This window comes from Muscardinus avellanarius, assembly GCF_963383645.1.
Source record: "Muscardinus avellanarius genome assembly, chromosome: 1".
NCBI classification, from domain to species: domain Eukaryota; kingdom Metazoa; phylum Chordata; class Mammalia; order Rodentia; family Gliridae; genus Muscardinus; species Muscardinus avellanarius.
The window spans coordinates 193,747,372-193,772,467 of NC_137786.1; the positions used below are offsets into that span (position 1 = coordinate 193,747,372).

The 25,096-nt window shown below is 42.2% G+C and overlaps 1 protein-coding gene across 2 annotated transcripts in view; it reads right to left on the reverse strand.

The window, feature by feature from the left end:
- Nucleotides 1–18,570, reverse strand: part of SPTY2D1 (SPT2 chromatin protein domain containing 1) — a gene marked incomplete at both ends in the record, with an annotated part of 32,300 nt that extends 13,730 nt beyond the window's left edge. For both annotated transcript variants that reach the window (XM_080692703.1, XM_080692702.1), the window contains 2 exons: nt 2,008–2,122; nt 18,511–18,570. In XM_080692703.1, coding sequence (XP_080548829.1) covers nt 2,008–2,122; nt 18,511–18,570 — 175 coding nt within the window. The remainder of the gene's footprint in view (nt 1–2,007; nt 2,123–18,510) is intronic.
- Between the last annotated feature and the right edge of the window lie 6,526 nt (nt 18,571–25,096).

Consider the following 25,096-nt stretch of genomic DNA (forward strand, 5'->3'; position numbering starts at 1 on the left):
AGAGGGAGAGAAAGCGAGAGAGAGAGAGACAGACAGGGTTGCTGGGCAGGATTAGTACATACCTGTAATCCCAGTAGTTGTGAGGCTGAGACATAAGGATCACAAGTTTGAGGTCAGCCTCAGCAACTTAGGGAGACCCTACCTCAAAATTTAAAAAAGGGCAGCTGGGCGTGGTGGTGCACGCTTGTAATCCCAGCATTCGGGAGGCTGAGACTGGAGGATCGTGGTTCGTGGACAGCCTCAGCTACTTAGTGAGGCCCTCCTCAACTTAGTGAGACCCTGTTTCAAAATAAAAAATAGGGCTGGGCGTGGTGGCGCACACTTGTAATTCCAGGGTTTAGGAGGCTGAGACAGGAGGATCACACAGGTTCAAAAGCCAGTCTTAGCTACTTAGTGATGCTCTCAGCAACTTAGTGGACCCGGTTTCCAAATACAGCATAAAAAAATAGGTCTGGGAGTATAACCCGGAGGTAGAAAAGAACCTGGATTCCATCACCAGATCCACAAAAAAAAAAAAAAAAAAAAAAAAGGCTGGGGGTGTAGTTGGTAGGTAGAATGCCCCTTGGTTTCAATCTCTAATACCAAAACAAAACAAAAACAAAAACCTCAACAAAAAAAAACAAAAGAGAATGAAACTAAATTATATGAAGGTGACTAACATATGAACATATATAAAGCCATAAATAAAATAAACTCAGATTGGGTGCAGTAGCACATGCCTGTAAATCTCATACCTGGGAGGATCACAAGTTCGCTGCCAGCCTCAACTATTTAGTGAGGCCCTTTGAAACGCAGTGAGACCGTTTCAAAATAAGGAATAAAAACTCAGGCTGGAGCTGGACATGGGTGCGCACGCTTGTAATTCCAGCATTCAGGAGGCTGAGACTGGAGGATCATGGTTTGCAGACAGCTTCAGCTACTTAGTGAGACCCTCTGCAACTCAGTGAGACCCGGTTTCAAAATAAAGAACAAAAATAGGGCAGGGGGTGTAGTTTGGAGGTTGAATGCCCCTAGGTTCCATCCCCAGACCCACAAAAAAACAAAAAACAAACAAACAAAAAAACCCCCTCAGGCTCGCCGGGCGTGGGGGCGCACGCTTATAATCCCCGCACTTGGGAGGCAGAGACAGGAGGATCGCGCAGGTTCGAAGCCGGCCGAGCACGCTGGCTTAGGAGACCCTTTTCAAATAAAAATGTAAAAATAGGTCTGGGAGTGTAGCCCGGAGGTAGAAGGGCTTCCAGGAACCCCAGTACCACCAAAAAACAAACAAACAAACAAACAAAAAACTCAGGCTGGGGGTGTAGCTAAGAGGTATATTGCCCCTGGGTTCAATCCCCAGCACCACCACCAAAAAAAAAAAAAAAAAAAAAAAAAAAAAAAAAGGTTTGGGTTGCAGCTCAGAGGCAGAATGCCCCTTGGTTCAATTTCCAGAACCAAACACAGATATATACCTACCCACCCCAAATCACTCACTGGGGCTTGGGAGATGTTTGTGTGTGTTTAAATTTTTTTTTTTTCATTTGAAATGAGGTCTTGCTGTGGTTTTATGTAGTTCTACTCCTATATGCCCAGCATATATATATATATATTTTTTTGGCGGTACTGGGGGTGGAACGCAGGGGCACTGTACCTCCAAGTTTCACCCCAAGCTCTATTTTTTAGTCTTTTTATTTTTGAAATAGGTATCACTGAGTTGCGAAGGGCCTCGCTGAGTAGCTGATCTGTCTGCGAACCGTGATTCTCTGGTTTCAGCCTCCTGAATGCTGGGATTACAAGTGCGCGCCACCAGGCCCGGCCCCGGCTCTCTTTTCATTTAGAAACAGGGTGTCTTACTGAGTTGCTGAGGTTGGTCCTGAACCAGCGATCCTCTGTCTCAGCTTCCCATATACTGGGAAGGCACCACCACACACAGTTTGGTATATTTTACAAATATCCACTGGTTAAGTAAAAATTAGATAGAAAGGTAGAAAAATTTAAACATTGTAAAAAAAGGTTATAAATACATACCTTTTTGTCTGAGCTCCTCTTCTTTCCTTCTAAGAAAAGCCTGTACAGCTGATGATTGGACACCTTTAACTTTTGGGTCTTTCTTAGGAGGCCCCACAGCCAAACTATACCTTTTCTAAAAACAAAAAAACACAGAAATAATCACAGAAATAATCATTCATAACAGGGATGAACTATTCCACATTACATTTATGGGCTAGGAAGTAAGTTTTTGTTGTTGTTTTTTAATGATAGGGACTGAAGTAAGAGTCTCACAGATGGTAAGGCAAGTACTCTATTGAACCATATTTCCTGCACTGAAAAAGATTTCTTTTTGTGGTATTGGGTTAAACCCAGGGGTATTCTACCTCTGAGACACACCCCCAGCCCTATTTTATTTTTTGGTTATAACAGGGTCTCACTAAACTGCTGAGGCTGGTTGCAAACCTGCAATCCTCCTGTCACAGTCTCCTAAAAACTGGGATTACAGATATGGGTCACACTTGACTGGAAATAAGATTTTTAAAGTATCTTGCCCCTTTTGTCTTGTTAAGCAAAAAAGATGCCATTCTTTTTTTTTTTTTTTTTTAGAGGGGGTACTAGGGAGTGTATCTGGGGCAATCTACCTCTGAGCTACACTCCCAACCCTTTAAAAAAAAATGTTTTGTTGTTGTTTTGAAACAGGGTCTCACAGACTGTCCTCAAACCTGCAATCCTCCTGTCTCAGCATCCCAATTACTGGGCTTACAGAGGTGTGCCACCAAGTCCAGCTCAGATGCTAGTCTTATTTATTGGTCATACTACTGTGCAAGTAGGAAAACAAAAAACAAAAAACAAAATCTGGGAACAAACTAAGCAGTTTTTAAACCAGCAAAGTATTTCTACCAAGTGTGTAAAATTCTCGGAAGAAAGCCAAGGAATCTGTGCTTATTACAAGGCTGCCCAATACAAAGTATCTTGAAACAGGCTTAAGTTCCAACTAAATTAGTCTACCAACAAAGCAAGTGGCCAAAGAGGCAGGCCCTAATCCAACCTGAAAGTCCTGAATGATAACAATGCTGAGAACTGACACATCCCCAATTGAGGAATACCAAGACAGCATCAAATGTTTCCCCAGTCACCTGCCTTGGTCAGGATGTAGAGCCTTAGTCACCCATCTCTTTGGAAATTAAGTTGTAGAATCCATAATGGATAAAGGCCGTGAGAGTGTGTGTGTGTGTGTGTGTGTGTGTGTGTGAAAGAGAGAGAGAGAGAGAGAGAGAGAGAGACAGACAGACAGACTCTGGATTTCTAGGGGATAGACACTGGAATGTTACTTAGGCTGGGCGTGGTGGCGCACGCTTGTAATCCCAGCGCTTGGGAGGCTGACACAGGAGGATCGCACAGGTATGAAGCCAGCCTCAGCTACTGAGTGAGGCTCTCAGCAACTTAGTGAGACCCTGTTTCCAAATAAAGTATAAAAAAGAGGTCTGGGAGTATAGCCCGGAGGTAGAAAAGCCCCTGGGTTCCACCCCCAGACCACCTAAAAAAAAAAAAAAAAAGCTGGGTGTGGTGACACACACTTGTGATCTCAGCGCCTGGGAGGCTGAGACAGGAGGATCACACAGGTTCAAAGCCAGCCTCAGCTACTTAGTGAGGTTCTCAGCAATTTAGTTAGACCCTGTTTACAAATAAAGTATAAAATAGGTCTCAGAGTATAGCCCGGAGGTAGAAAGCCTCTGGGTTCTACCCCCAGTACCGAAAAAAAAAAAAAAAAAAAAAAAGAAAGAAATACTGACTTAGGCCCTCTACAACAAGTGAGACCCTGTTTCAAAATAAAACAATAAGCCGGGTGTAATGGTGCACACTTGTAATCCCAGCATTCGGGAGGCTGAGATGGAGGATCACACAGGTTCAAAGCCAGCCTCAGCTACTTAGTGAGGTGCTCAGCAAAATTAGTGAGACCCTGTTTCCAAATAAAACATAAAAATGGGTTTGGGAGTATAGCCCAGAGGTAGAAAGCCTCTGGGTTCCACCCCCAGTACCACCACAAAATTTAGTTAATTATGGAGGTATAGCTCAGAGTTAGAGTGCCCCTGGGTTCAATCCCCAGTTCCATAAAACAAACATTCAGCTTTGCTCTGAAGAAGAACTGCAAAGAACTTCTTCCAGCCTTTTTCAAAGTATATACCTGTTCTCATCAATTCACGTGACAATTTCAAATTCTACTCCTCTTTCCTTGCTAAGACCACTAACTCTTAAAATCCAACAACTTTGCATACTTGCCATACTGTCCCTATAATGCAGAAGGAATTCAACAAATCTAATAAAGTGTCTATTTTGTGTATCTTCTAGGAAATAAGAAAATAAGAGGTAGGACAAAGTCAGTAGTGTTTTGATGAGGCTTAATATTGTTTACTATGTTAATCTTATATACATGAACTGAATCATAAGTTTCTTATATCCTCTTGAAAATGCACTAAAAAAGGCATACATAACTGGAAACTTCAAAACACACTCTTAAGCCAGGCGTGGTGGCACACGCTTATAATCCCAGCATTTGGGAGGCTGAGACAGGAGGATCGCAGTTTGTGGACAGCTTCAGCCACTACTTATTGACGCCCTTTGCAACTCAGTGAGACCCTGTTTCAAAATAAAGAATAAAATTAGGACTGGGGTGTACCTTGGAGGTAGAATGCTCTTGTGTTCCATCCCCAGTACTGCAAAAAAAAAAAAAAAAAAACAAAAACAAAACAAACAAAACAAACAAAAAACCAAAACAAAAAACATACTCTTAGACCAAGTTTAGGTCACACCTAAAAATCTGGGAGCGAGAGAAAAGCCTGGGTCACCACAGATCATCTTTATTATTGAGATATTAATCACACGCCATAAAAGCCACCTATTTAATGTGTATAATTAGTTTTTGGTATATTCAGAGTTGTACAACCATCACCACGGATTCCAGAACATTTCCGACATCTTGAAAAGAAATCCCTTGCCCTTTAGTAGTCAATCCCTATTTCCCTCATCTCAGCCCCTGGCAACCACTAAATGCACTTTTCCTTTCTGTACTTTGTCCATTCTAGACATTTCACATAAACACAACCATACAATATGTGGCTATAATAATTTTGTGTGCTCACTTGGCTAAACTATAGCTAATCTGGGAATGGGTAAATAATTTCATTCTGTGCCCTGTCCTAAAGCACAGGAAGCATTTGGAGGATTTTAAAACAAACAGGCAAAAGTTTGATTCACAAGCTGTAAGCTCTACCAGCATAAGACAAATCTGAAACTAAAAAGTTACAGACCCATAGAAAAGTTAAAGAATTAAAGAAAACCTATACATCCTCTCATGAAGTCAGGGGTGATTATCAGAACAAAAAGCAGACTAAAGAACAAAACTAGCCATTGATGAATTTGGTAACAAAAATTAAAATGTTAAAATTTAGAAGGCTGTGAGGATAGCCGGGCATGGTGGCTCACACTAGTAATCCCAGTACTTGGGAGGCTGAGACAGGATGAGACAGGAGGCTCACACAGGTTCAAAGCCAGTCTCAGCTACTCAGTGAGGCTCTCAGCAACTTAGTGAGACCCTGTTTTCAAATAAAGTATAAAATAGGTCTAGGAGTATAGCCTGGAGGTAGAAAGCCCCTGGGGTTCTACCCTAGTACTACCAATAAATAAATAAATAATAAAAAAAATAGGGCTGGGGTATGTATACCTTGGAGGTGAAATGCCCTCCCCCCAAAAATAGGCGGGTGTGGGCTTGAGAACCAAAACTTGGGGAGTAGAAACATTGCCCTTTCACGTGTATGTTGACAAAAGGGGGCTAAAACAGGCATCTATATGTTATGTGAGTATAAGCAAACAACTAGGCTGGGAAGGAGGAGTAACCCATATAAGCTCTGCATATTTCAAGGGGTAATCTTAGTTCCTAGCTCTTCAACATGTGTCTTTCTGTCTCTCTTTTTCTGTTACTTTCGCTTTTGCAATAAATCCTGCCTTGCGTTAAATTCCAACTGAGTCTCCCGGTGATTAATTCCTATAACCGCTTGGTGGGCAACATCACCTGAACCATAATAGAGCAACCATTACTTAATCAGACACTAATTTAGATGTTGCTATGAAGGTATTTTGTAGATGTGACTAATATCCACAATCAACTAACTTTAGGTAAAGCAGATGCCCTTCCATAACGTCAGTGGGTCTCATTCAGTTAGTTGAAGGCCTTACGAGCAAAGCAGGTCGGTCGGTCGGTCGGTCGGTCGGTCGGTCTGTCTGTCTGTCTGTCTGTCTCTCTCTCTTTTTGGTGGTACTGGGGGTGGAACCCAGAGGCTTTCTACCTCCGGGCTATACTCCCAGACCTATTTTATACTTTTATTTGGAAACAGGGTCTCACTAAATTGCTGAGAGCCTCACTCAGTAGCTGAGGCTGGCTTTGATCCTCCTGTCTCAGCCTCCCAAGAGCGGGGATTACAAGCGTGCGCCACCATGCCCGGCATCAAAGCAGGTCTCCAAAGGCTTTTCGGAAGGTGTTTAATTTCAAGATTGTATACAATAATAACACTTGCCTCATTTTCAGCCTGCTGGTTTGCTCTACAAATTTTGGACTTCCCAGCCCCTATTACCAATTCCCTAAAATAAATCCTACTGGTTCTGTTTCTCTGATACAGTAACTGTTTGTTTCTGGCTTTTTTTTTTAATTTGACATATTTTCAAGGTTCAAGTTGCTGCATATATCTGTATTTCATTCCTTTAATGGCTGAATATATATTCATTCCATTGTATAGATATTTAGCTATTATATTTAACATATTATATTTAACATATTTTTAACTATTCACCAGCAGGACATTTGAATTGTCTGTGCTATTAACATTTGTGCATAAGTTTTATGTGGATATCTATTTAAAGGTTAGAACTTTCCAAGAAGGGCTGAAATAAAAAGATTCGTTTTAAACAGGGCATTGTGGCATAAGTCTGTTATCCCAGTACTTGGGAGGCCGAGACAGGAGGATCACAGGTTCAAAGCTAGCCTCAGCAATTTATCAAAACTTTATTTCCAAATTAAAAAATAAGGCTGGGGTGTAGCTGCAGGTAGACTGTCCCTGAGTTTAATTTCAGTACAACCTCCCACCCCCCAAAAAAGAAAACAAAAACCCTTCAGGTGGGAAGTACATATTTAATAAGGCAGAAGAACTACTTGGCACTTTCTCCTGCATCAGAGGGCCACATATAGCTCTGGCAATAGTACATCAGGATGTACCCATCAATTCTGAGTCTGATTCAAGGCACCAGGCTGCTTCATTGTCTGAGCTTTGGGGAAAGCAGCTGGACAAGAGTTTCTTTTATCCGAAACATATCCATTCTTTTACACTACAAGCCAACTCAGTCATTCTGCTAGATCCCAATGAATGATCCACAATGGTGGTGCTTATGCCATTTAAATATACTGGCAGAGATTTTGCCAAGATTTGTAATTCTGAAGCCAAGAGACCTAGGAAATATTAAACCACTTTACAACATGTGTTGCGTTGAAACTATGTTGTCAAGGCCAGATTATGAAAATAAGGAGCTCTCAGTCTGGAAATATATATTCACCAAATGTGTTACATTAAAGTCAATAGCTAATCCCTCCTTGAAAGCTGTTTTTCACTCAGGAGATAACATACTGTCCCTACTGTAAATATATGAATTTCCCAATAATTTTACATATTTTTTTTTTTTTTTTTTTTGGTGGTACTGGGGGTAGGACCTGGGCTACACTCCCAGACCTATTTTTTTTTTTTTTTTTAATTTGGAAACAGGGTCTCTTAAGTCAGCTGAGGCTGGCTTCAAACCTGCGCGATCCTATCTCAGCCTCCCAAGCACAGGGATGACAAGCGTATGTCACCACGCCTGGCTTAAATTCGATTTTTTTATTGGTTAGAATTAGGAGTTAAGGATATTCAAAGAATATACCCTTAACGTTAAGGATGTATCTAATAAACAAACACCATATGATTTTAAACACCTGAAAACATCAGTCAGGGAATCTATGTAGGAATACAACTGTTTGCATTAGGCCAGCTTATCTGGGTAGTAAAAATTAATAAAATACCCAAAAAGCACTCTTGTTATGGTGGGACTGTTATAGCGCCAAAAACTGTTACTGTGGTAAAACATTACAAAGGTGCCAAAACTCTAACAGAGAGATGTAGCCGTGGGTTCTTGTTCTTAGCTATGTGTAGAAAATAGCCAGAACTCCTCTTTTTGGCTGTAAGCTTAAGCAATTTTATTATTACAAAGACAGAAAAAGATAGGCCAGGACTTAGATTAAAGCACTCCATCACAGAGAGTGATACAGTGGAGTGACTTGATCTGTTGTACAGTCTCCTGTACAGACTCCAAGCCTTTTATTACACCCCAAAATGTGTTAATCGATGAGTCTAGGATCTCTTGAAGGATTATGGCATCTCCCCACATCCTTGGGGAATTTTGCTTGTCTTTAAAATGTAAAAGCCTCTGGGCTCCATTTTCTTGCTAATCACCTTTGGTGCCTAGAACTCGGCAGGGTCCCTTCCCTGTCAGTGCCTGCCAGCACCCAAGCTCTGGCTTTCTAATACCAAAGTTATTTTCAAATACATTTTGAAGCCATTTCCCAATACCGGCACACACTCTATTTACAATTGCTATAGGGTTAAATGTAAAACTTACAATAGTGGGTTTACAAAAATGAAGGGACCTGGGCCCATACTGCATTTTCTGACAGGCAAATTGCTAAACTCTGAGAAGCAAGGCTTTGAGTATAGCTGGGGAAAACCCAAAGACCATTCTCAATAAATCTTGGAGCCATGCTCAGTGACTCTGCCTGGCAGAAATACTGCAGGTGTCCTTGCAGATTACCATGTGAAACTTATCCAGTACCCCTCACCCCAAAGTTTTTCCCCATGAAGTTACTTTTATTTACACATAAAAATTTCTTTTTGTAATAACACAGTAGAACCTCTGTCTATATTAGGTGGAGATATTCTTTAAAAAGTGAGAGTAGTAAACAGCCCCCTCCTCACCTATGTGTGAATTTCTGAAGACGAACAAGTAAAAAGCCTAATGAGCCGGGCGTGGTGGTGCACACTTGTAATCCCCCGCGCTTGGGAGGCTGAGACAGGAGGATCACACGGGTTCGAAGCCAGCCTCAGCTACTTAGTGAGGCTCTCAGCAACTTAGTGAGACCCTATTTCCAAATAAAGTATAAAATAGGTCTGGTAGTATAGCCCGGAGGTAGAAAGCCTCTGGGTTCCACCCCCAGAACCACCAAAAAAAAAAAAAAAAAAAAAAAAAAAAAAGCCTAATGAACCATAACACAACAACATATAAAATGTGGTAATATCAAAGAGGTGCCTCTGAGAATTTCTAGCCTAACCTCTATTTTGGAAATGGCCCAGGAAAGACAACTGTGTATTTACAGGCAATCACTTAGTTTGTAGCAGGACCCACATTAGAATCCAGGTCTCCTGAACCAGGTCCAAAAGTATTCTCATTTCAACATGCTTTGCTTCTAACTGAACTCTTAACACTTTCATCTCTAGCTCTAACTTCAATCTTAAATGACATTCCTTAATTTCCACCTGCCTCTTGAAAGTCATTACCTCAAAACAGACCTACAACTGAACTTCCTATCTTATCCTTTCTGTTAACAATATGGGCATTCTTCCAGACAGGCTATAAATATCCCCCATCCACCAGTTTCTTTTTTTACAGTACTGGGGATAGAACCCAGGGGCATTCTACCTCTGAGCTACACCCCCAGCCCTAATTCATTCATTCATTCTTTCTTTCTTTCTTTCTTTCTTTCTTTCTTACTTACTTACTTTTTTTGGTGGTACTGGGGTTCCTGGAAACCCTTCTACCTCCGGGCTACACTCCCAGACCTATTTTATATTTTTATTTGGAAACAGGCTCTCTTAAGCCAGCAAGGCTGGCTTTGAACCATGGTGATCCTCCTGTCTCTGCCTTCTAAGCATGGGGATTATAGGAGCCTGTCACCACGCCCGGCTTTTTTTTTTTTTCTTTATTTTGAAACAGAGTCTCACTGAGTTGCAAAGAGCCTCATTAAATTGCTGAGGCAAGCTGCAATCCTCATGTCTCAGCCTCCCAAATGCTGGGATTGATTACAAGCGTGCACTGCCATGCCTGGGTCCCTATCCACCACTTTTTCTTTCTTTCTTTCTTTTTTTTTTTGGTGGTACTGGGGTTCCTGGAAACCCTTCTACCTCTGGACTACACTCCCAGACCTATTTTATATTTTTAAATTTGGAAACAGTGAGACTGGCTTTGAACCTGCGCGATCCTCTTGTCTCCACCTCCCAAGCACAGGGATTACAAGTGTGAGCCACTGCGCCCAGCTCAACCACTTTTTAAATGCTGTTGTTTTGACCTTTAATTCCTGTCAATTAAGAATGTCAATTAAAAAAGTGAAAACAAAAGCCAGGCGTGGTGGCCCACGCTTGTAATCACTGCGTTTGGGAGGCTGAGACAGGGTATAGCACAGGTTCGAAGCCAGAAGCCAGCCTCAGCTGCACAGTGAGGCTCTCAGCAACTTGGTGAGACTGTTTCCAAATAAAATATAAAATAGGTCTGGGAGAATAGCCCGGAGGTAGAAAGCCCCTGGGTTCCACCCCAAATACCACCAAAAAAAAAAAAAAAAAAACAAAAAAAAAACAAAAAAAAAACAAGCAAACAAACAAAAACTGAAAACAAGCCAGGCATGGTGATGCGTGCCTGTAATCCTAGTACTTTGGAGACTGAGACAGGAGGATCACAGGTTTCAGTCAGCCTCAGCAACCCAGTGAGGCCCTCTGCAACTTAGTGAAATCCTGTTTCCAAATAAAAGATAAGTTCTGGGTGTGATGGTGTACTCCTGTGATTCCAGTACTTGAGGCTGAGACAAGGCCATTAACAAATTAATGAGACCCTGTTTAAAAAAAAATTATATATATACACACACACACACACACACACACACACACACACACACACACACACACACATATATATATATATATGGTTGGGGGTGTAGCTCAAAGGTAGAATTCCTCTGAGTTCAAGCCCCAGTACCACAAAATAAATAGACAATAAATAAATAGGGCGGGGGTATAGCTCAGAAGCAGATTGCCACTGGGTTCAATCCCTAGTACTACAAAAAAAAAAAAAAAAAAGTTATCATTGCCTAAAGTGGAGCTTGGATGAATTAAGGCCGACAATCTTCTCAATACTCTACCTTCATTACACTTCCTTCATTTTACAGAGTCATGATTAAACTTAAGAAATTAAGAACTCTGCAGCCATACTGCCTAGATTAGATTCTCTGCCCTTATCACTTATTAGCTGTATGGCCTTGGGCAAATTTTTTCCACCTCTCTAGGCCTCAGCTTCCTCATCTGTAAAATAACTTCCCACATATGGCTATTATGTTAATACATAAAATGTATATTTAGAACAATGCTTGGCACAGTGTAAGCACCATGTTAATTGCTATTATTACCGTTATTTAGAAAGAGGTTCCTATATCCTTGTTTATTATTTTTGTGGTACTAGGGAGTGAAGCCACCAGCTCTTAATTATTTTGAAAAAGGGTCTCACTAAATTGCAGAGATTGGTCTTGAATTTGTGATCCTCCTGTCTCAGCCTCCCAAGTATTAGGATTACAGGTATGTGACAATATACTCAGCATAGAGAGAGATTCTCTACGTAGTGATGGGGAAGACAGAAAACAGAGTTCCTGCTGGGATAAGGTGGAGAGTAGTATAATGCTCTAGGGTAGAGACCCAAAGCTGCCAAGCATTGGACAAGTCATTTTCAGATCAGAGTGGGGAATGATCCAGTTATAACCCATTCTCTGCTCTGCCGTAAGGAGCCCTATTACTTATTAGCTGTGTGACCCTGGGCAAAATTTTTCACCATTAACACTTGATTATTAAATGTTAACCACAGGAAAAAGTTCCTGCAGAGACTTTTCTTAGTCCACGTTGTCTCCTCCCCACTCCCCGCCCACTGGCACTGGGGATGGAATCCAGAGGTACTTTACCTCCAAGCTACACCCCCAAACCTATTTTTTGTTTTGAAACAAGGTTTCACTAAGTTGTAGAGAGCCTCACTAAGTAACTGAGGCTGGCCAAAAAATGCAATCCTCCTATCTCAGCCTCCAAAGTACTAGGATTACAAGCGTGTACCACCACACCTGGCCATACTGTTCTTTGTAGGGAAAGATTACTATAGAATTGAAAAATTCTTTTGAATACACAAAGCTTAGAACCTATCATTTTATATTCACTACTTCAAGAAGTTACTTCTTTGGGGGATACTAGGGATGGAATTCAGAGGCTTTCTACCTCTGGGATATACCCCCAAGACCTATTTTTATATCTTATTTGGAAACAGGGTCTAAATTGCTGAGAGCTTCATTAAGCTGCTGAGGCTGTTACTTAGGGATTTAGCTCAGCAGTAGAGTGCTTGCCTAGGATGTGTTTGAGCCCCAGAACTCTGTGTGTGTGTGTGTGTTACATTACAGAATCGACTTGGCCTCTAAAGACATGTTAATCTGTTATCCCAGTTAAAGTCCTTGAGTTCCATTTGTATTACCTATGTTTGTTTTTCTCTTTTGTTATGTGGGTCTGGGGATGGAACCCAGGGGCATGACCTCCAAGCTACACCCCCTGCCCTATTTTTTTCTCTTCTCTTCTCTTTTCTCTCTCTCTCTCTCTCTTTCTTCTCTTTGTGGGCCTGGGGATGGAACCCAGAGGCATTTGACCTCCGAGCTACACCCCCTTCCTTATTTTTTATTCTTTCTTTTTAAACAAGATCTCACTAAGTTGCAGAGGGCCTCACTAAGTAGCTGAGGCTGTCCGGGAACAACAATCCTCCAATTCTCAGCCTCCCGAATGCTGGGATTACAAGTATGCGCCACCACACTCGGCTTATTCTTTATTTTGAAACAAGGTCTCACTAAATTGTGGAGGGCCTCACTAAATAGCTGAGACTGTGAACTGCGATCCTCTGGTCTCAGCCTTCCGAATGCTGGGATTACAAGTGTGCACTAACTACCACGCCTGGCTATTACCTGTGTTTTTTCTGCTAGATAATCTATAAATCTTTATAAATCAGGTACCACATGAAGGCTTGTTCTTTTGTTTGGGGGTCAGGAAGCACTTCAGTATCTTGTCTAGGATGATTTTCATAGTCTAAGGATCATGTAACTTGTCAAGTATACTATGTAAAACTTAAAAGAATCCATATTCTAGCAAAACAAGATAACTACTTTGTTTTTGCTACTGAAGCCTAGAGAGAGAAACCAAGTACAAAGGTATCCAAAATACCTTTTCTTCTTTAAGTAACAGAGCCAGTGACAATGACTAGTTACATCACCAAGATCAGCTGTTATTTTGTATTCAGTTCCCACTGGGAAATGATAGTGTGTCTAATTTACTAGGTATGATGATGCAATCTTACCTTTATTGTAAAGATAACTATTTCTCTTAAAAAATAAAAAAAATAAAAAATAAAAGCTGGGCATGGTGGTGCATGTTTGTAATCCCAGCATTTGGTAGGCTGAGCCAGGAGTATTGTGGTTCACAGACAGCCTCAGCTACTCCTTAAGTGAGGCCCTCAGCAACTCAGTGGGACCCTGTTTCAAAATAAAGAATAAAAGATAGGGCTGGGGCTGTAGCTTGGAGGTAGAATACCCCTGGGTTAGATCTCCAGTACTATAAATAAATAAATAAATAAATAAATAAATAAATAAATAAAAAGGGGGGTGAGGATGAAGTTCAGTGATGAGCCTTTCCCTAATGTGCACTGGGTCCTGGGTTAAATTCTCAGCACCATAAAAAATAAGAATTAAAAATAAATGAAAAGAATAAGGAAATGTTGGTATAAATTGAGCATACCCAGCCAGGCACAGTGGTGCACGCTTCTAATCCCAGCATTTGGGAGGCTGAGACAGGAATATTACCATGGCCAGCTTTAGCTACTACATACATAGCCAACTTCAGCTATTTTGGCCCTGGACAACTTAGTGAGACCATTTCAAAATAAAAAATAAAAAAGAGGGCTAGGGGTGTTGTTTGGCAGTAGAATGCCCCTGGGTTCCATCCCCAGTACCGCAAAAAAGAAAGAAAGAAAAAAAAAAAGTAAAAAATAAACCAAACAGCCGGACGTGGTGGCACACGCCTGTAATCCCTGCGCTTGGGAGGCTGAGACAGGAGGATGGCACAGGTTTGAAGCCAGCCTCAGCTACTTAGTGAGGCTCTCAGCAACTTAGTGAGACCCTGTTTCCAAATAAAATATAAAATAGGTCTGGGAGTATAGCCCGGAGGTAGAAAGCCCCTAGGTTCCACCCCTAGTACCACAAAATAATAATAATAATAATAATAATAATAATAATAATAAAAATCAAACATTAGAAAGGAATGTAGTCTTACTATCAGTTGCTACAATGCCTTTTTAGTTCCTAGATCATTAATAAATTTACTTCAAGCATATAGTATGTTTGGGGGGGGAGGGTGTTCTCAACGGGGGTAGGTATCTCTATATAAAAGCTTCTTGACTTGGATACAGTTTATAGATACTTTTCTAATAATTTGTTACACTGGACAATATATTTGTTATTTAGTTAGTGGTACTGGGGGTTGAACCCAGGGGCATTCTATCTCTGAACTACACCTCCATCCCTCTTTTTTATTCTTTATTTTGAAACAGGGTCTCACTAAGTTGTCCAGGGCCAAAATAGCTGAGGTTGGCCACAAACCTGCGATCCTCCTGTCTCAGCCTCCCAAGTACTGGGATTATAACTGAGCATGTGTCACCATACTGGGCCCTATATATTTTTAAAAATTTAACAGAGCCGGGTGTGGTAGCAAATGCTTGTAATCCTAGTACTTGAGAGGCTGAGACAGGAGAATCCCAGGTTTGAGGGAAGCAACAGCAAGTAGTGAGACTCTCATAAACCTAGCAAGATCCTGTTTCAAAACAGAAAATAAGAGCTAGGCAGGGTGGCGCACACTTGTAATACCAGCATTTGGGAGGCTGAGACAGGAGGATCTCGGTTCCTGGATAGCCTCGGCTACTTAGTAAGGCCCTTTGCAACTCAGTAGGACCTTGTTTCAAAATAAAGAATAAAAAATAGGGTTAGGGGGTATATGTCAGAGGTAGAATGCCCCTGGATTCCATCCCCACTACCACAAAAAGCAAACAAAAAAACCCCATAAAACACATCAGGGCTGGGAGTGTGGATCGGAGATAGAATACCCACACACACACACACACAAAAGAAAGATGATATAGGGAATTTGGAGACTTCAATCATATCAACTATGCTTTGCTTCTTTATAAATATATGAGGGGCTAATGTTAAAGCTCAGTAATAGAACTATGTACCTAGCATGACAGAGGTTCTGGGTTCAATTCACAGCACTTCAACAACAAAAACATATATGAAATAATCCGGGCGTGGTGGCACACGCTTGGAATCCCAGTGCTTGAGAGGCTGAGACAGGAGAATTGCACAGGTTCGAAGCCAGCCTCAGCTACTTAGTGAGGCTCTCAGCAACTGAGACCCTGTTTCCAAATAAAGTATAAAAGAGGTCCTGGAGTATAGCTTGGAGGTAAAAAAGGCCCTGGGTTCCACCCTCAGTACCAAATATATATATAAAATAAATGCAGCTTTTTTTAATATATGTTCAATATTAGCTACGGGCACCTTAGGTACGCGTTAATACTCTAAATGTTACTGAGTGTCCAAGTTATTCTGAGCTAATAAAATAAAAATAGATGAATCAAGTTAATGTAAGATCATGGTTGAGCTGGGCACAGTGGCACATGCCTATAATCCCAGCTACGTAGGAGGCTAAGGTAGGAAGATTAAGTTTGAGGCTAGCCTCAGTAACTTAGTGATGATACCCAGTCTCAAAATAAAAAAAATAGAAAGGGCTAGAGATGTAGCTTAGTAGTTTAGCTTCCAGTGCTGAGGGAAGATCATAGATTAAATTTAACTATTTAATTTGTAAACTGGGTATGGTGGTACAGGCCCGTAATTCCAGTACTTGGGAGGCTGAGAGTGTGTGTTGCAAATTTGAAGCCAGCAACTTAGAGAGGCTTTAAGTAACTTAGTGAAATGCTGTTTCTAGAAGTAAAATAGAGCTTAGGTAGCTCAGAGACCTTCCCTGTGTTCCATCCCTAGTACCACAAAAACAAACCTTACAGTATTTCTGAATAGCTTCTTTTGTGACTTACATTCCATAGAAAAAGGATTTTAATGCTGCCAATTAAATCAGACTTCTAGGTTCATTAGCTTTGGGGGATGAGGGGAAGCACAATTCATAAAATCTAAGACTTTTTTTTTCTGTGTGTATGTGTGTCCTGAGGATTGGACCCTGGGCATTTTACCTCTGAGCTATACCCCTCAGCCCTGTTTTTTGTTTTTGTTTGGTTGTGTTTTTGCAGTACTGGGGATTGAACCCAGGGGCCTTCTACCTCCCCGCTACACCCTAGCCCTATTTTATTCTTTATTTCAACACAAGGTCTCACTAAGTTGCCGAGGGCCTCATTAAGTAGCTAAGGCTGGCCATGAACCTGCGATTCTCCTGCTTCAGCCTCCCAATTACTGGCATTACAAGTGTAAGCCACCAAGCACGGCTTCCTGCCTTTTCTTTTTTTTTAATTTGGAAAATTGGTATAAGTTGTGGAGGGCCTCAAGTGGCTGAAGCCGTCCTTTTGAACCTGATTGATATCCTCTGGTCTCAGCTCCTCAGTACAGGGGTTACAGGCTTGTACCACCATTGCCTGGCTCACCTATTCAATTTTAAATTACTTTAGCTTACTTTTCACTTCCTGTTATCGCAAGATCATCTATCTGCTTTTCTCCCAGCAACTATTGGCTTTTAAAATAAACCGGGTGTGGTGGTACACGTTTGTAATCCCATGTAATCCCAGCATTCGGGAGGCTGAGACCAGAGGATCATGGTTCACAGACAGCCTTAGCTACTTAGTGAGGCCCTTTGCAATTTAGTGAGACCCTATTTAAAAAAAAGAATAAAAAATAGGGCAGGGGGTGTAGCTCGGAGAGCCAATGGCCCTGGGTTCTATCCCCAGACCCGCAATAAACAAATAAACAAACAAACAAATAAATAAGAAATTACTAATCTGGCTGTGATTCTTCCATAAAACATCCCTGGGCATAGATGAAGCTAGTTATTATCTATCGCTGAAATTCAGGAAGACCTAGAATGAAATTTGGACCAAATTATGCAAAGATTAATGGTTATTAGGCCCAATATTTACTAGAAGATTTTGAGGTGTTTAAAGTAATTCTAACCTTCAGGGTTTCAAAGGTTTGAGCCCATAGCTTCCTGCATGTCTGTAACCCCAGTATTTGGGAGGCTAAGACTTAAGGTTTTAGGACAGCCTCAGCAAGTAATGATACTCTCATCAACCTAGTGAGACCCTGTTTCCAAATAAGAAGTTAAAATCGGGCTGAGGAGGGTATATCAGAGGTAGAATGCCTACGGAGTTCAATCCCAAGTAACACGTGAAAGAATAGGCTAGATTCGACAAGAAAAGTAGCAGGAGAGGAAAAAAGTTCTTACTGCAATATGTAAAAATCTAGGAGATGTAGCGTACAAGAAGAGAGCTCAATGCATTGCAGCTGAATTGACTTTAAGGTGTTTTCAGTTCCATACCTCAGTGCTCAAACCGCAATTATCACAATGCAATGTATCGGTTTACAGCTGTGCTGTGGGTGCCATCTGAGGGTCCAGAAATTAGTTTACGCAAAACAGCTACAACCTCACAAACCGCTCTCCGCCACTTTAGCGTTTGGCTTTTAAGCCTTACACCACTCTGCGATTATCAGCGAATTGGCAAACATTTACTGAGCAAACAGGATCTAGATTTCAAACAAAGAGCGAGATCTGAAAGGTCACAGTAAACGGAAGCCGAAACTAGATGACTCTTCGGTTGGCCAGGATTTCGTAGAATCTGCTTAAGTTCTCTTCCTAGCACCAAAAAGATACTCTTCCCTCAGCAAGTAATAATTTAATCACCTCCTTGGCTCAGTGGGTGGGGCCACGGTCACAACTCGTTCAAGAAATCGCCAAACGTTCGACCCTCCGACGATCGGGGAGAAGCCAGCCCAAAGTCTATCAGGCGAAGTCCCTAAAATCCCTGAACTCCCCTACAGACATTCTTCCTCTTCAACCTCTGGGCTGGAGTTTTTGCCGAACCCCGAGAAACTACTAGCGCTAGACTCCACTATGCGGAGTCTGGCAACTCTGAAATACCCAAACGGTAAAGTCCATGCTGCAAGGGTAAGTAAGCTGGCAAAACCCCCTCACAGGAAGGCTGCCGCCTCGTGTCCCAAGCCCTTCTTTACTCCAAGAAAGGAATCAAGACACCCAGGTCTTTCCCCTACCGGAGCCGACCGGCGGCTGCCTGAAGTTCCACCCGCCACACATTCCGAAGTTGAAGACTAGGGTCTTCTACAGCGGCACCCCACCTGCTGCTTACCGGCACGCTGTTGACACCTTGTCCTTTAGAAGCTATCAAGAGGATTTCTCTGAAGTCCATGTTTGACCGAGGCGGAGAGACCCGGCCAGGCACTCGGAAGGAGTGAGAGCACGCCTTCCCGAGGCGGCCAACTACGCCGAGTGCTGAGCCTCGGCTACCCCGCTCCCACCCCTCCCCAAAGCGACCACTTCCGGCGCCTGCCAATGCCGTAGACCCGCCCCCTTCCCTCCCGCAGCCTATGTCCTCGCGGAGCCGCCGCCGCGCTCTCCAGTCTCTGCGTAACTTCCGCTTTCAGGCCCGACACACGTAAAACGTGCTACGTGGCTGCGACGTCGGCTTCAGGAGGCGGGATTAAGGCCTTGGTAGACCAAAGAGACGCGGCCTAGTAGGCTGGGGGTGTGGCTAGGGGAGCCAGACCTGCCTTGGGGGCCCGAATTCATGGCCTGCTAGTCTCGGTGCTTCTAGTGATCTCTGGTAGGGAAGGTGAGGGGGTGGGGGGGCTACTTCCCAGAGCTGGGTTCTCAGGGTATCACGGGGGAGTGCTTACATTCGGAAAGGCGGCGCTGCAATTGCAGAACCGTCTTTAGCTAATTTCAGTTACCTGTCTCTAGGTGCTCGCTATTCTGCGCAGGCGCACGTGGCATTTGCGGGTCCGGGATGCTCCTTACTTCTCAAGTCCTGGTCCTCGCTGTGAGCCCACGTCCTGCACAGATGCATGCGCGCTGGGTGTAGGGGTGGGCGCTTGCAGCTTTTGGCCCGTTTAGATAATAAGGGCAGCCAAGCTGTGGTTTATGCTCAGGGAATGGATTCCTCACATACGGAGCTATCCTTGGCATGCTTTGATGCACTGAATTTATACCCTGTAGTCATTGCGGGTACAGTCCTAACTTTCATCAGTGACACAAAATAAATAATTAGGCAAACAGCTTTTTGGGTGGGAGGGGGTCAGAGTTGACAGTAAATGGGCACAAGGATCTTTTCAGTGTGATGAAAATGCCCCCAAACTAGATTGTGTTGCAGTACCTGTTTACCAAAAGTCTCTGCGTTTAAAAGGGCTGAATTTAGAGTAAGTCATATATAAATAAAGCTGTTTTAAAATGTTAGGTAAAGGTGCTGGTCCTTACTCCTTTCAACTGATGTTTGATGCTGCATTAGAATTTCTGCACTTCAGGAAAGTAACATACCAAGATTAAGCCTTTCTCTTAGGACAGAAATGCAACTCTGAACTCATCTACTTCCTCTGGGGAACCCAGCATAGCACACAGCTCACCTGTGCCATACCCTTCAGATAGCCATGTGTTTTTAAGTAGTTCACACTTGTGGGCCTCCATCCCTATACACATTTGACTTTCAAGATTTGTGAGTGATATAGCTAAATCCACGGTGTAATTGTATATTGAAAAAGTATCAAATCTCAGGTTCCTCATCTGTAAGAAAGTAAAACTGAGATCTGCAAATTTTCTGCAGGTGGTTGTCTAGTTGACAGAATGAACTTTCTATAGTTCCACATTGTTCTTAGGATAAAGACCCAAATCCTAACCCTAACTGTGGCTTGTAAGGACTGCCATGATTTGCTGTGACCCACTTCACCAACATCAGCTTGGCTTTCATTTCCTTAAATGTAACAGGCTCTTTTTGGTTCCAAGCCTATGCATATACTCTTCTGCACCCCTCTCCCATCTCCTTAATCCATATGTTGGGTCAGTTCCAACTCATCCGTCACTCCATACGCCTTATGTGGATAGATATCTAGATTTGAGTCCAAGCACTTTTGATTCCTAGATATTGTGTGAACTTAGGCAAGAGTATAACTGTTCTGTACCTCAGAATTTTATATTCTATAAAATTAAAATAGCAACTGTAGTATTGCTGTAAAATGATACATGTAAGGAGTACAGATTAGTACCTGGCTGTAGGGGGCAGTTGTGTCCCCCCCAAATTCACACAACCCCCAGGACCCCAGAATGTGACTATTTGGAGATAGGGCCTTAAGTAAAAATAATTAAGTAAAAACGATAATGACCATGATTCATACCTACAAGTATAAATGTATATAGAACCCCTTTTGTTATATTTAGGCAGGTGCATTCCAGTATTTAAAGCTTTGTGTGCTCTATTGTCCTTGAGCAGAGGAAACTATAAGTAGCCTCTGCAAAAGTAAAAGCTGCTTTTGAGCAGGAAGTTAACACAGAGACACACACAGCCTACAAAACAGCTGAGGCTGCTTTTAGACAGAGATCACACACACAGCCCTGCCAGTATTTCGCCTCCCTTTTCCCCCTAAACCTAGCCATGGTATGTAACACATATGATGTTACCAAGTGGATAATTGGTCCAGTAAAAGATATATTGGGCTGTTGACCTTGGGGTGACTGGTACTATTGTGGACCATCAAGGGTTAAATTTCTGAGGTCAATTACAACTTCCAGACAGAGAGCTGTGGAGAGAGGAATTCCTGCACACAGTACTGTCTCAGGGTCTCCATATCAGAAATGAGCCCAGGTAGATATTCCTTCTTTTTCCTGTCTGTCCTTGATGTGTGCTTGAAAGGCTCCATTTTAAAAGAAAAATTATAAGCCCCAAGCAACCAGCCAATAGTTAAAAAAACATTTTTGCTGCAGTTTAAGAAGTATAGGCTTGAGAATGAGAAATATGCAATAAGCACGCCCTGTGCCAGGAACCCACCTAGCATCTTATCTATGCTGACCGGGTCAGCGCACCCTGTGCCAGGAACCTGCTGACTACACCTAGTATCTTATCTAACATTTGACCACAGAATGTATTTTTCAAATGATTCTGTAATTTTCTGTAAGCACATGCAATCTGGCCAAATCCCCCCCTAACTAGTGGTCTTTTCCCTATAAATATCCTCAGTCCCAGTCGCTCGGGGCCGATCTACTTAGCTCCTGCGTGAGTTACAAGACGTCCCCAGTGCACTGGCCCATTGATAATAAACCTGCTTTTGCATCAAGGAAAGTCTCTCGTGTGTAAATTTTTTGGGCGTCGCCTATCCCGAGACTTGAGTGAGGGTCTCCCCCTCTGGGGTCTGGCCTTTCATGCTGAAAATAGCCATTTTCTTTATATTACAAGTTACTTTCTCTGTATCCTGAGCTTGGTATTAACAAGTACTTTAATTAAAAGAGGTTTCTATGAGGAGACTTGCAGAAGCAGCAGAGTAGTAGAAGGAGCTCTCTGCTTTCCTCTCTAGCTGCCTCATAAATAACTAAATAATAACTAAATAATACATAAGTATACTAAAATTCATTTATAACTGAGTCTATATGTGAGGACATGAATAAGCTTAAATTGTGACTACTGAGAAGTGATCAACTTCAAAAATAAGAGAAGTGAGTTATTGCCCTGTTGTTATAGCAACAGCAGATGAAGATGACTAAATAATCCAGCACCTGCCCTGCGTGAGAAAATAAGCCATTAACCTGTGACACAGCCCAGATAAGGAAAACAGCAAAAGCCCTATTTAAGATGGGGGTCTTTCTGAATGGAAGTGTTCTGTTTCAGAACACTCTGACATGCATGCCCGCCTGCAGTGTGTCACTTTCTCCTACTCTCTTTCGGCTTTCTCTCTGTAATAAAATTTTATTTAAGGGTCTTTGAAAGTCTCCTAGCTTTTCGGGAACAGAGCCTACCAGGCATCGAGACCGGTGCCGGGGCCTTTGAGGCTGGGATCGGAGCCTGCAGTGCTACAACCACAGGGAAATATCACACACAAAAAAATCAGATGCTTTCTCTAATATGCAAAAATTAGGGAGAAATGGGTAATAGGAGGAACTCTAGTTGAAGAAGGGGTCCTATAGAGAAGCAATTAAGGTGACTTATCTGAGGGAATTGGAGGGGTGAGGATGGAAATGTACTTAAATATATCAAAGTCAATCACTAAATCAAGTATGGGAACGAGGGAGGGGGAGGGAATGAGATGGGGATAGGATAAAGGCTAATTGGGTGATGTATGCTTGTATATCCTCATAAGTCTTGTATTTCACTGAGATGTTTGACTACAATGCACCAATAAAAATATATTTTTAAAAAAGTCTCCTGGCTTTCTCCCACCCCCTAAACTAACCAGGAAGAATCCACTTAGCACCAAATCGTAACAATCAATGCATGTCCTTATAAGCAAAGGATATATGGATATATGGTTAGTCATGGAGGTAATTCCATGTGAAAACATAGCAAACATAACTATCTACAAGTCGAGAAACCAAGATGCAGACCCCTTGATCTTGGCTTCCAGCCTCCAAATCTTTTTTTTTTTTTTTCTTAATTGGTACTGGGGTTGAACCCAGAGGAGTTCTACCTCTGAGATATACCCCAACCCTATTTTTTATTTTTACATAGGATCTTACTAAGTTTCGGAGAGCCTCACTAAGTTGCTGGGGCTGGCCATGAACCTGTGATCTTCCTGTCTCAATCCCCGCCCCCCAGTACTGGGATTACAGACCTGTACCACCATTCCCAACTAATATCCAATTTTATTTTATTTTATTTTTTTGCGGCACTGGGGATGAAACCCAGGGGCATTCTCTCTCCGACTGACACCCCCAGCCCTATTTTTTATTCTTTATTTTGAAACAGGGTCTCACTGAGTTGCAAAAGACCTCACTAAGTAGCTGAGGCTGGCCTCGAACTATGATCCTCCTGTCTCAGCCTCCCAAATGCTGAGATTATAAGCTGCGCCACCACACCTGGCCCTATTCTTGATTTTGAAACAAGGTCTTACTGAATTGCAAAGGCCTCACTAAGTAGCTGAGGCTGGCTTCAAACCTACAAGATCCTCCTGTCTCACCCTCCCAAATGCTGGGATTACAAGCATGTACCACCATGCCCATGTACCACCAACTAACCTCTAGAATTTTGAGAAGATAAATGGCTGTTTTGTTTTTATTTGTTTGGTTGGTTTTTGCAGTACTGGGGATTGAACCCTTGGGTGTTCTATCTCCAAGCTACACCCTCAGCCCTATTATTATTATTATTATTATTAGTAGTAGTAGTAGTAGTAGTAGTAGTAGTAGTACTTGGAATAGAAACAAGAGGCATTCTACCTTTGAGCTACACCTCCAAACATATATTTAATCTTTATTTTGAAACAAGTTCTCACTAAGTTGCAGATAGCCTCACTAAGTATCTGAAGCTGTCCAGAATCCTCAATCCTCCTGTTTTAGTCTTCCAAGTACTGGGATTGCAAGTGTGTACCACCATGCCCAGCTCAATTTTTTTTTTTTTTTTTTTTGGTACTGGGGATGGAACCCAGGGGCATCCTACCTCCAAGCTGCACCCCCCAGCACTTCTTTATTTTGAAACAGAGTCTCACTGAGTTGCAAAGGGCCTCACTAGGTAGTAGTTGAGGCTGTCTGCGAACCATAATCCTCCTGTGTCAGCCTCCCAAAAGCTGGGATTATAAATGTGCGCCACCACACACACCTGGCTTAAATTTCTGTTTTTTAAGTCACCCAGCCTGTGGTACTTTGTATGGTACCCTTAGCAAACTAATAACACTAGTACTGATATATGGTGAGTGCACAGTTAATGTCAAATCTCTCTTTCTCTTTCTCCTTCTGGTACTAGGGATTTAAAGTGTGTGTGTGTGTGTGTGTGTGTGTGTGTGTGTGTGTGTGTGTGTGATACTGGGGGTAGAACCCAGGGGTTTTTCTACCTCCGGGCTATACTCCAAACCTATTTCTATACTTTATTTTGAAACAGAGTCTCACTAAATTGTGAGAGCCTCCTTAAGTAGCTGAGGCTGGCTTTGAACCTGTGGGATAATCCTGTCAGCCTCCCAAGCACTGGGATTACAAGTGTGGGCTGGTTTTTTTTTGTTTTTTTTTTTTTTTTTTTGGGTCTGGGGATGGAACCCAGGGGCATTTAACCTCCGAGGTACACCCCCTGCCCTTTTTATTTTATTCTTTATTTTGAAACAGGTGCTCACTAAAGCTGCAGAGGGCCTTACTAAATAGCTGAGGCTGTCCGTGAATCACAATTCTCCTGTCTCAGCCTCCCAAATGCTGGGATTACAAGCCTGCGCCACCATGCCGGCCTAGCTGGAATTTTTTAAAATTTTAAACAGGCCTTGCTAAGTTATATTCACTGGCCTCACACCTGCCATCCTCCTGTCTCAGCCTCCCAGGTTTTGCAGGTTTGCTTTTTTCCCATTTGGATAATTAGCTATTTCATGATGTATGGTAAGAAGATCTATGACAACATGAACAAGCCTATTTTACCTATTACTATTCCCATCACCTGATCAAGGCTTTTATTCTTCTATGAAAAGAAATAAAGTAAGAAAGTGCTAATTGCTATAGGGGCACAAAATGCAGGGAGCAGGGTTATCAGTTACCCAGTTAAATTTGAAAGACACAAAAACAATTGTTCATCTGATATTCAATGTGTGTGTGTGTGTGTGTGTGTGTGTGTGTGTGTGTGTGTGTATGGAACACGGGATCATTCTACCTCAAAGCTACACCTCCAGCCTTATTTATTTATTTATGTATTTATTTTTATTTATTTTTTGGTGGCACTGGAGGTGGAACCCAGGGTCTTTCTACCTCTGGGCTATACTTTCAGAACTATT